At 30.3% G+C, this 13,555-nt stretch overlaps 1 protein-coding gene across 1 annotated transcript in view; it reads right to left on the bottom strand.

The window, feature by feature from the left end:
* The window catches only part of LOC126878550 (segmentation protein cap'n'collar), a 633,197-nt gene extending 620,413 nt beyond the window's left edge, over nt 1–12,784 (bottom strand). The window contains exons 1-2 of the mRNA XM_050641323.1: nt 12,753–12,784; nt 11,989–12,610 (exon numbers count right to left, since the gene is read on the bottom strand). Coding sequence (XP_050497280.1) covers nt 11,989–12,423 — 435 coding nt within the window. The 5' untranslated portion in view covers nt 12,424–12,610; nt 12,753–12,784. The remainder of the gene's footprint in view (nt 1–11,988; nt 12,611–12,752) is intronic.
* Between the last annotated feature and the right edge of the window lie 771 nt (nt 12,785–13,555).

Below are 13,555 nucleotides of genomic sequence, written 5' to 3'. Positions count from 1 at the left end.
GAAATAATTCCCTATAAGAATAAATCGATTTAGGTTTCGACCTGCCATATCCCACACCTGTTCAATGGGCGACAAATCAGCTAATCTTGATGGCCACTCCAAAGCCTCTATACCAGATTATTGTATGAACTTCATGGTTTCATGGGCAATATGAGGTCTTGCGTTATCCTGTTGAGAGATCGCATTTGGAATGGTTTATAGGTAGGGAAGTAAAACCGGCTGCAGTACTTCACCAATATATCATCGAGCTGTCAGAGTGCTGTTATATATATATATATATATATATATATATATATATATATATATATATATATATATATATATATAAAACAAGGTTGAAATATTGGGGTAGCAGCAATCTCAAAGAAAACTCTTTATAATAATTCCAAGCTTTCGATAATGTTTATTATCATCTTCAGGGAAACTACAAATATAAATATACAGTATTTAACAATTAGTTTTAATTAATTTTAATTAATTAACAATTATTTAACAATTATTTAACAAGGACTATGAAACAATTTTGCATTTATTAAAACTTTTATATTATCATTTCGCTCTTTTCCTATTTCAAAATTTATTAGAAATTTATAACAAAATTGTAATTGGTTCAGTGAATGTGACGTTTCCGTATGAATTCAAAGAAAAATGAATAAACATCCATAACATTTTGTTAGACATTTTGTAAAATGCCAATTAGACATACATAATTTTTTAAAAAATATTTTAGCTTTTATCGCTTTATACTCAGATTTTTATAAGTTTTTATATAGTTTTTACTTTAATTTATATTATTTACTATTTACCAAGACAAAATTTCATTGTTATGTCAGTATTTAACAACTAGGCTCTACATCCTCAAATAATGTAAGTACCAAAACATATAAATAATTTTTTAGTAAGGTTGTTCTGTGATATGCGGTGTTTATAGTGAGAGTATTAGCTCTGCATTTCTCAGAGCAATATTTTGTTATTTTTGTGTTTCTGGGGATCCTAGACACCTAGTGTAGTGAGAGAAAACTATGGTGTTTTGGATTTTTGATGGCACAAAGATAACAATTTTTATTGATTTTAGTTAGACTAATTGTTAAATACTGTATATTTATATTTGTAGTTTCCCTGAAGATGATAATAAACATTATCGAAAGCTTGGAATTATTATAAAGAGTTTTCTTTGAGATTGCTGCTACCCCAATATTTCAACCTTGTTTCCTAACTGTTCAGCAAAGATTATATACCTGTTATATATATATATATATATATATATATATATATATATATATATATATATATATATATATATATATATATGCTATCTGTTGTTTTCCGGGTTTGACTCCGCGTTGAATAATTTTGGTTTTGAGAAAAACCATTATTTTGACGACGTTTCGGCAAGATCTCACTTGCCATTGTCAAGTCAGGTAGTTCTGCTTCTCGCTGCTGCTTGAAGTAAACTGAGTAAAGTTTACTTCAAGCAGCAGCGAGAAGCAGAACTACCTGACTTGACAATGGCAAGTGAGATCTTGCCGAAACGTCGTCAAAATAATGGTTTTTCTTAAAACCAAAATTATTCAACGCGGAGTCAAACCCGGAAAACAACAGATAGCACATATAGCTCCCGCGGAAACTTCAAGTGTAACATATATATATATATATATATATATATATATATATATATATATATATATATATATAGCACCCCATACCCTAATGCTTGGTTGTCTTGCAGTATGATGTTCAACAGTTTAGTCTATATTTTGTCTTAACTCTTACCCTTATGGGCCCATTAGAGCCACCCAAACAAAACGTAGATTCATCACTGAAGTAGACAAACTTTCATTGGCCATTCCAGTTTTGCCGAGCTTTGCACCATTCTAAGCGTCGAGCATTATGCTGTGGTATTAAAATCACACGGTAAGCTCTAAGTCATATTACAAGTAATCGTTGATCAACTGTTCTTCTTGATATTACCCTTCCTCTAGCTGCACCTAAATCATCTCTTACTTGATGTACACTGTCCCATCTATTTCTGGGAGCAAAAAGTCTAAGATGGCGCAAATCACGACATTGCAATATTCTAGGACGTCTAGATCCTCCACGACGCCGATAAGTTTCATCATTGGACCTATTGGACCATCTCCTCCAAACTCTTTAACACCGTTGATTGATTAGCTTTAACTCTTCGTGAAATTTCCTGTCAACCAAAACCGACGCCTGTCATGCCTACAATTCGTCCTTATTCGAAGTCGCTTAAATGACAAAATTGCCAACGACCGCGAACTCTGGCATTTTAAATTTTTTGGGCAAATCAAAAACAACCCTAAATGACCAAAAATTACAAATAAACTAAAATTAAATACACAGAAATAAACTTTTTTATCTTTTTTTTGCAAAAAAAATACTTCAGAGAAAGAGAAGATAGCGAGAAAAAATGTATCTACATGTATATATTTTTAGATAATACTGACAGAAATATTTTTGATCGAGATAAATAAGCGAATAGAAAGTGTTGCATTTTTTTGGATATCAGTATATATAATCCCAAAATTTTCAGTTATACTTTTAGATTGTTAGGATACATATAACTAAAACACGGATTTTTATTAAATTTTAAATTACATTAACGAATTAGATCAATCAGATTTTCCGTAAGTGTTGGTAAAAAAAAACGTTTTTGAAAGTTGGCATTCTCCAATGATTGTCAACCTTCAGAAGGTTATTGGTATTTTAAACATTTCTGCTATTCTTAAATATGTATGAATGGCGTTTAATCATTCCCGCGGTTTGTAGAGTCAGTTTTACTACCTATTGATTTATTTCTTGTTCTTGTTTTCGTAACTTTATAGGTAATACTAAACATTAAGTATGGTATAAACGTTATTAGTCTAGATCCGATAATATAAGAACGACCTTCGTCGATCTGTTTAATAGACAATAATTATTTGATAATGTAATTTAGTTAGTATGTCAAAAATTATAAAAAACAAGGGGTGCCTGATATAATTTTGTCCGGACTGTAATTATTAATAATTAAAAAATTATTTTTTTTTATAAATTCTACTAAAATAATTTCGGCCCGGGCAGATATTATTTTAGATTTTTTGGATCATTCGAAACAAAAAACGTCTTTTGTAATTTTTCTCTAAGTTGATCGTTTTCGAGTTATAAAAAATTTAAAATTAAAAAACGAAAAATTACGATTTGTAAGTCTCAAAAACAGAAGTAAAAAATATCATTTTTGAAATTACGAGGTACCTAAATTTAAGTTCAATCCATATTCTATCAGTTGTTAATAAGTATTTTAAGCTTATTTCACTTTAAAACATTGTTTTTTAGTTGTTAATGCAGCCCGATCGCCCGTTTTCCCATACGGAACCTTCCTCGTTAACAATTAAAAAATATATTTTAGAATAAAACATGGTAAAAATTCTTATCGGGATCTGATAGAAGAAGGTTTGAATTTGAATTTAGGTACTTAATGATTTCAAAAATAATATTTTTTACTTGTGTTTTTGAGACTTAAAAATCGTCATTTTTCATTATTTTTTCAGTTTTAAATTGATTATAAGTAACTCGAAAACGATCAACTTAAGAGAAAAATAATTACACAAGACCTTTTTTGTTTCTAATGATCCCAATAATCTCAAATATCTGCCCGGCTGAAAAAAATTTAGTAGAATTTATAAAAAAATCATTTTTTAATTATTAGTTTTATAGTTGGACAAAATTATATCGGACACCCCCTGGTTTTTATAATTTTTAACACATTAAATTACATATCAAATAATTTTTATCTATTAAACCTTAAATAATGACCTTCTTGGAAATATGTCATGCGAAAGACTGGGCTTTGCTGACGATTTGAAAATATTTTCTACTATTAGGGAGCTGGATGATTGTAACCAACTTCAGCAGAATATAGAAATATTGGAAAATTGGTGCAACAGCAACAAATTACAACTTAACACAAAAAAATGTAAAGTAGTCACTTTTTCTAGGAAATCAAGTTTATTTGTATTTAACTATAGTTGTCACGATAGAATATTAGAAAGACAGAACACGGTTAAGGATTTGGGTGTAATTTTTGACACAAAACTCACTTTTGTGGAACATATGTGTGTTAAAGTTTCTGAAGCGTTGAAGGCTTATGGGTTTTTAATTCGCAATAGTAAGTCATTTAATAATATAAAGTCATTAACATTGCTATATTATACTTATGTCCGCTCTAAACTTGAATGCCAGTATTGTATGGAGTCCTTTCTATGATTGTCATAACATTGCAATTGAAAGCGTTCAGAGAAAATTTCTAAAATTTTTAATGTTTAAAGTAAATGGTCTTTATCCGGCTAGAGGTGTAGATAATAATTACTTGTGTGATCGTTTTAGTATGTGTAGTTTAGAATTAAGAAGAAAAGTTGCATCTTTAATTTTTTTGTACAAACTTGTTAATAATGCAATTGATTGTATTTCAATATTAGAAAACATTAATTTTAATATTCCAAGGTCAAATTTAAGAACAAATGAATTATTTAGGTGTACAAGAGCTCGTACAAATATTCTATGTAAGGCTCCTATTAATGTAATGTGTAGAAATTTTAATGTTATTGGTAAACATTGTGACATTTTTTCGTGTTCTCAAAGGAACTTTATAAAAGTAGCTATTGAGTGTCTGAAATAAGCACTAATTTTTTTTATTAATTTATTTCTTTTTCTGTTTGAATTTATATTAATTTTAGTCCAACTTGTATTATTAATGTTATTTTTTTGGTACTACTGCTTAAATCTTTATCTTACCTATAATAGGTGTTATAAATTATGTAATATTTTTATCATTGTCCTGTAAATGGGAAACTGTTGGGCAATAAAGCTATTATCATAGCTATTATCATAAGCTATTATTATTATTATTATTATTATTATTATTAAACAGATCGGTGAAGGTCGTTCTTATATCAGCTCCTCTACTATAGTTCATTCTCTTTCAAGATGAGCTAAGACGCTAGTTTCAGACGCCTGATTCATGGGTTGAATACCCTTCCGAGGAATTTGAATTTTGGAAATGGGGAAAATTTAGTACAGCATTTTTCTGTTGAATTTAAGAGTACTTGGTTATTGTTTTAAAAGAATTTGGTACAACGAAAATATCAACATTAGAAAGTCAATCAAAAAAAACATATTAATATATATGTCATTTATAAATTTAAAATAATATTTATATTCATTTAATTTTGACCAGATAGCTCAAACAGTAGAATGACTGACTATGACACAGAAGACAAGGGATTTGACTGATGAAAACATCTAGGTATTAACCTTTAACTACACGCGCTGGCGTACTTTGTACGCCAGATATAAGAATTCTACTGGAAATATATTTAAAAATTTAATTTTTGACCTTGCTTATTTTTCTAACCTATCACTGGAATGTGCTTTACAATTTGATTTTAGTTTCGTTATAATCGGCGTTCTGGAAAGATCGTAATTTACATTTTATTATTTGTTGTTTCCGGTGGTGGACAATATACCCTAGGATTATATTACTATAAGTCGTAATATAAGTACATATTTTAATTGTTTTTTAGTCATTATGGCAAAAAATATATTTTTCTTTGTAAACAATACTTTTTCTCCTGTAAAAAATCACATTTAAAAAAATGTTTTATTAGTAATTTTATTTATCATGGAATCCAGTTATTCCATGATTCCAGTTATAAATCCCAATTGGCTTACTGAAAAGGAACTCCAAGTATTCATTGATGCCGAATAAGGTTTATAACAAACAACTAAGTGTATTTTTTTCAAAAAAAATTAAACAAATCCGCTGTTTTTAAGTGTATTTTCTTGTGGCGTACAAAGTACGCCACGCGTGTAGTTATGTTATAACTTGATGCGCGGGTAGTTAAAGGTTAAAGTCGCCTCCATATTTCTATACGAAGGCTGTAGTTCTATATATTAAAGTAGCGGTATCAATGTTTAGTATCAATGTTTAAGAAATTTGATATAGCCGCTTTGTAGATAAATACTTGCGGGTATGTTAACAAGGTGTAAATTAGTCATTATAGAACTTAATATAAACAGTTGCATAGAGTTAAAACAATTAGATGATAACATTATGATTAAGATATTATTATTATCGTTATTAAAACACTGTAGTGTTTTGGCAAAGGTGATGTCCGATTTTTGCCAAAATGAGATTACTTGCTTGATATTATTTAATAACATTTCTTCAAGTTGGTAGAGTTTGGTATGTCTGTGATGAAGGTAAAACCCTTAAAAATGAGAATAACAAATATCGCACCTCCGCTCAACGTGTGTCATAACTCAAAAAATTTTAAAATCTGTTTTATTGCACTAACTGTTTAATAAAACTATAAAGTGTCACGTCTATGGGTCAAGTATTTATCGTTAGGTGACACTAGTGTCATTATACGATTATCCAAAATCAACGAAGCACCGAACACAAACAGTGTAGCATATCGACTTTGCAAAGCATTTGTCCATCTAAGATGTGTATAAAGCGTCGTTTGTCGAGTTAAGACAGTATATGTGATTACTTTATTTAAAACAATCTGCGTATGTGCCCAAGAAAAGTATGTGCATTTATCACGTATTTATCTTTCTTTTGCAATATTTTGTGTTTAATGTTGGTAGGTACTTGTATTATTTGTATTTAAAGTTACATCATTAAAAAGTATGAGTCTGTTAACCAGATAACAATAATATTATATTCTGTACTGCAAGTGTCACTTTTGATAAATAATATTTCGTAATTTTTTCGTTATTTTATCTGTATAGTGTCACAACTCAAAAAAAATTTTTAATATTTTTAATATACTTTTTATACGCTATTATATAGATCTTCAAAAACCATTGTAACTGACTGAAATAGTTATTGTTCTAATTTTAATAGTTTTTGAATTAAACCCGAAAATGTTGTAGGATAAACTTTAAACATCATTTTCTCGAAACTTTGCTTTTTTGACTTACGACACTCTTTGAGCGGAGGTGCGATATGGTATGTCAGCTTTTTACTTATTAGGTAGGACAAATGTTGATATGTTAAGTAGGTACTTGATTTCTTATATTGATTACTTTTCATTTTTGGGTTGGCAAAACATGACTCAAACTTTCAAAATGCTCTCCTGAAAAATTAGGTTAAACGGACATATTATATCAACCTTTGCCAAAACACTACAGAAATATGTATCAAGAGAAATTAAACTTTTTTCTACTTTAAAGGGCAAAAAAAGAAAGTTCATTGGCGGAACCGAATTCAAAATTATTCTGTACATTATATTTGAAGCATTATTTGGTTAAAACGGCCCATTTTTGGTGGTAAAAAAATATTTTATTTTGTGTCGACTACAGGTGGTGTTTGTTTGAATTTTACCGACAGACAGTAGATCTATGGAGTCAAGAGTCAACTATACTGTATTTGATTCCTTTCTTACTACAAAATTAAAACAGTGCCGAAATTATATTATTAATACATTATTTAAAATTGAATTATTGTTGTGCTTTATAGAACTACATCACAGATTCAAGTTACACTAATGTAATAAAAAAGTGCAAGAAGACATTTTTAGGAAATTAGACCAGGACAACAAGGGTATAAAGTTTATACTATAAACATTGTCGAATAATATTTAAACCATTTGAGATTTGTAGATGACATATTATTAATAGCAGATAATATCCAAGAACTAAATGAAATGTTACAACAATTAAATGAAGTTTCAGGAGTGGTAGGCTTGAGAATGAACTTCAGTACAACAAAAATAATGAGCCAGGACAAGACAAATATAACAAATATAAAATTAATATAATAATATAAGTAAAACCATACTGTAGAAAACGTTAAACATTATGTATATCTAAGTCATATTATCAAACCAGGAAAACCAAATCAAGATCGCAGGCTGAAATTAAAAGCATAGACGCAAAATTTTGGGCCAATGCTTTTTAAATGCATTCATTTTTCGAATCCTGAGAAAACGAATAGGTATTTTTGAAAAATTTAAAAGCAGATTGAAAGATTACATTATTACTGATGGCTGAAAGTCCCTGAAAACTTCTATAATGTTTATTTTAATAAGTTACAGGGGTGAAAAAGAAGAGAAAATTGAGTGTGATGTTTAATTTCAAATATGTCATTTAAAAGAAATATTTTGTTTATTCTAAGGGACTTTCGGCCTTCAGTAATAATGTGACCTTTCATCCTGTGTTTAATTAGTTTTTTCAGGATTCGAAAAAAAAATAATGTATTTAAAAAGTATTGGTATTCATCCTCCATTCCAATAAACCTAAAGAAAAAGGTGCATAACACATCCATACTACCAGTTGTACCTACTTGGAGACCATAGCCCTTACCAGAAAATATTTCCTAAAAAACTACAAACAATGCTTAGAATATCACTGAGAGAAAAGATTAGAAATCCTTAGATAGGACATAGAACAAATAGCATGGATATATGCAACGATTAATGTCTACAATGGAATCCAAAATAAATTGTATTGTTTTTAAAATAGTTTACTGTGATAAATAGTAATTAATCCAAAGAAACACACCAAGAGAAATGGGCATACAAATAGAACACCACGAGCTGAAATCAGTGGAGAGTCAGGAAGCATACTGAACACGACAGGAGGAGCAGATGAGGATATTCAAACACGAATTTACAAAGCACAGACAAAGCAGAATATGTTAAATAATATATCGAAAGTGAGTTAAAACTGGACACCAAAGTAAAAATCTTCAATAGTAATGTAAAAGCAGTACTACTATACTGCCGTCCTAAGCCAAAAAGACGCATCTCAATATTTTAAGTTTTTGAGTTATTGCAATTTATCGGAGTAGGATTTTGTATTCTTTTTTAAGATGCATCTAATTTTATTACCAATTTTTAGGCACTATGAAGTTAAAATGCGTCTTTTTTGCTTAGGAAATAGGTTAAACATTGTATTTGGGGTCCTTAAGAACCATAATATAAAAATCGAAAATTTTCTAGATATGCCCTTTTGGCTTAGAACAGCAGTATATGGATCACAAACTTGGAGAATAACAAAACACAATACTGGAAAAATTAACCTTCATTAATAAATGGTTAAGAAGAATTCTAATAATATTTTGGCCGAACTGGAGCACAAACTGAAACTCATGGAAAAAACTAAACAAGAACCAATAAATAAAGAAATATGAAAGAGAAGATTGAAATGGTTGGGTCATATTCTGTGGAAACCAGACATAGATATAACAAAACAAGCATTGGAATTCCAACCTACAGGAAAACCGAAACAGAGGAAGCCGATAAATACATGAAAAAAAAACAATTATTAAATAAGCTGAAAATGTCAGCCTAACCTGGAGAGAAGTCAAAGAAAAACCACAAGATTGGTAAAAATGAAGATTGACAGTAGATGCCCTGTCAGACAAAATAAATGTGCCGTTTTTGTGGTGTGAGCGTTCCAAATTTTTAACCTGTTCCACAATTAAAACTGCCCCTGTTCCAGTGTTCCCATATATCAAAGTTTATCCGACTAGGCACCCTTAAGCTATTAACAAGTTTTCAGCTTGCTATTAATCATTTTTTTTTTCATACGCGAGATCCAGACCTATAATATTCTGTCCAGATTTGAAACATTCGTGGATTTTTGAAATTAAAATAATTTCATAAAATTTTGGCATTGAGGTTTTTTTGAGACGAGGTATTCAAATTTTGAAAAATAAATTTTGACGGTGGATAGCTTGGGTTTTGGTTTAAATAGATTTTTTAATAATTTAATAGAAACACCCAATTTGATAAATAATACATGCTAGGAAGTGGCATATGGTTTTTGAAATTCTGGGAGCAAGTAGACATAAAGCAAGTGCTTTACTATTAAATATCCAATCATTTAGATTTATTTATAGAGATCATAATGATTATTTGGTATCATGTTTATTCCAGATTAATATTATAAGCAAAATGATACAATAATTAACATTAAAGTATGTCAAAACTATTTAAAGAATCTAGTTAATCATTTTAAAAATTACAGTCTCCTCCTTCTGTGGATAAGGTATAAGGTGCCTGCCTGCAAAACTAGCATAATGTCCCTTAGGTTTTTAAAATTAGTATGTATTTTGTATAACACCAGCAGCAAAAAGCTCATTTTGGCACTCACCAAATAGGGGAGCCCGCCTGCATTACTTGCAGGCCCGTTATTGCCGAAGATGTGTGGCTCAATGGTAAGAGAGCCGACCTTTGGATCCAAGGGTTGTGAGCTATGAATCCCAGCTGAGTATCAAATTTTTCTTTATTAAAAATCAGTTAATAGAAATAATTTCTATCCTTGTGGGATAGGTAAAGGGAGACGTATGGATACAATTAGCGTCTCTTTGCAAATACAATGAAATAGACCTTAATATAATAATATAACAAGACATTTACTCAACACACACACTACACATTACACTATAATCTGAATGTGAAATCAACTGTATCATGCCAATGGCCAAAAAAATTACAGAGATGAAAATGTTGTTGAGGAAATAATTGCCCAAGTGGGAAAATTGGCAGCTGATGAACAAGATTTTCCTTCGTTAAATATCATGAAACGAAAATATAAACCAAAATTTTTCGATTATGAACATAGCAACGAGACATTTCAAGATCCAAAAACCGTGTTTAAAATATTATTTTTTTTTTAGAATAATTGATCAAATTCATTGAATAGTAGATTTGATACGATGTCTTATTATGATAATGTTTTTGGTTTTTTCAGTGATATTTTTACATTAAGTGACCATGATATTTTAAAACATTGTCTCACTTTTCAACAAAAGATAATTTATCCAGTAAAGACGGAGGCAAAAATAAAGATTGATGCAACTGACTGATTTAGCGAGATAAAGCTTTATAATTAGGTACTTTAATTACCTAACTCATCAGATCCACTTGATATTCTTCAATATATATTTGAAATAATCTAACTTTACCGGTGTCTGTTGCTTCTGGTGAGCGATCATATTCAAAATTAAAGTTAATTAAAAACTGTTTGAGCTGTACTATGGTACAGGAAAGACTATCTGGTTTGGTAATATTAACCATCGAGCAAGAGCTCGTCAATAAAATTGACTTTAAAGATATTATTTACGAATTTGCTGCAGTCAAATTTAGAAAAACACCCATTTAATTCAATTTAGATTTAAGATATTGATTTATAGATTTAAGATATTGATTTATAGATTTAAGGGCGTAGGCGCAAAATTTGGCGCCAATGTGTTTTAAATGCATTCATTTTTTATCGAATCCTGAGAAAACTAATCTGTAAGAATTTTTGAAAAATTGAAATGCATAATGAAAGATTGTATTATTACCGAGGGCCGGAAGTCCCTGAAAACTTCTATAATGTTTATTTTAATAAATTATAGGGGTGAAAAAAAAACAGAAAATTTAGTGTAATTTTTAATTTCAAATATCTCATTCAAAAGAACTTTTTGGTCATTTTAAGGGTCTTCGGCCCTCGGTAATAATGCAATCTTTCATTCTGCGTTAAAATTTTTCAAAAATACTTATTAGTTCTCTCAGGATTCGAAAAAAAAATGAACGCATTTAATACACATTTCCCCGAAATTTTATGCCTACGCCCATAACTAATATACATATTAAAGTTTTATTTGTTTTTTTGCCATTATCAGTAAATTAGTTACAAAAAAAATAAAATTTGAGTTCTTGCAATTTCTGTTGTAAAAGGAGTAAAAAATAAAAAATTATAGATTTATTTCATAATTGGATATAGGTGCATTTAAAGGGCGCCAAAATATATCCAGCACGTGGGCGCCGCTCAGCCTTGCGGGGCCCTGCTTGGAGAGAAAATACAAAAATGTGATGTTACTGTCAAACCATCACAAATATCATTAAAATCAACTTAGGGATATATAAATTTGTTAAACACATGTTAGTTTTGGGAGTAATAACAATAGGTACAGATTAAATTTGTACTCACCTCCTGAGTAAGATTGATGCCCATGTCCAAAGAATCTGTAGGTTCTTCCGTGACAATGTTATCTGACTGATTTTGTGGCACGATTGGAATAGCTAATGTGTCATTGCTAGCTCCAGCTGCAGCAGTCCGTTCGATGTTAAGCAAATACGTAGTAACATCTGGATGTCTGAAGCCACCCCTGTTAAATCTCCCTAAAGAGTTTAGATCAGCAAATAAATCTCTTTGATAGTTTAACAGAACAGAGTCTAGACTTTTTGGATTTACATAGTGTGATCTTAACACTGATGGATTGATACTTCTCCAGCTTGTACCATTATCAAAATCCAAATTGTCATAGATATTGTCATAGACGGAATCATTGTTAACTCTTAAAATGCTTAACAGGAGGGCGAGTTGGAGGAGCTCATCCCTGTACATCTTTTTGAGACACAACATCTTAACAGTATTTATTTTCACTGCCAAAAAATCAACATAACCTTAAAATTATTGAATGTCCAATACAGTTTTTGGTCACTGGCACACTGACATCATTTAGAAAAAAATAAGAAAATCCGAATTTTTAAGAATTGTATAAAGTCCATATTATCCACATATTTCGTTGTAAACAAAACTACCAGCTGATCTATCAGAGAAGTGACAGTTTAAACCGGCACTACTGTTTTGGGGTTAGAAAAAGCAGTTATCCATATTATTTTGAAACAACTTGAATTAACTTTGTCACTTATATTAATCAATAGAGTTTCCTATTTTTAAAATCACCTCACTTGTAAACAAAGAGTACGCTACGAACTATTATTAACCAACCACGTACTTCTAGAGATTCTACGAGTCATCAAAAATCAAAACTCACTGTTCACAGCTTACAAATGAAATGCGCGCACTTAAGAAAATTATCAGAAAGTGGGGAAATCTAGGTGTTTTTGTTTTTGAGGTGTCTGGGTCTCGGTGGTTTTGTTTTTGTTTGAATGTCGTAAATTGATGATATATGTATATGATTAGGCAGTGGCCTTGTTTAATTCTACATTCGTTAGGACCTTTAACGTGCTTTAACGCACCATATACTTACTTCAATTTGTGTCATTCATAAGGTATAATAGTACGTTACAAAATAAGTAAATATTAGACTAAGAGCCGGGATAGGTAAAATTTGCTTATCATTTTAGGTTTTTAAGTACCGTAAGAGTCTACCTATAACTTATATAGTGGAACCTAAAACCTAAAAGAAAACGTGCAGTATGTCGTCAATTTTCAGTGGCACATGCGTCGACAGTGGAAAATCAAATTTTCCACTTATGGACGGGATAAATAAATTAAAGGGCAAGCCCGTTGTTAAGATAGGCCTAGAATTCAAATTTTTTACATTCTATGCGATTAAAAAATAAGACTCAGGTGCAATTTAACCCACCACCCTCCAGCGGCGGATCCAGCATCGTTAAGGGGCCGATTGGCTAAATTTCTATAAAAATAAATGAATGTTTTTATAATCTTTATATATACAGTCGAACCCGCTTATTAGAATACCGGTTATAGGACCCCGGTTTAAGAAATAGAAATTTGAGGTCCCGAA

Source organism: Diabrotica virgifera, chromosome 10 (genome assembly GCF_917563875.1).
Source record: "Diabrotica virgifera virgifera chromosome 10, PGI_DIABVI_V3a".
NCBI classification, from domain to species: Eukaryota; Metazoa; Arthropoda; class Insecta; order Coleoptera; family Chrysomelidae; genus Diabrotica; species Diabrotica virgifera.
This window is presented reverse-complemented; position numbering and strand designations above follow the sequence as displayed.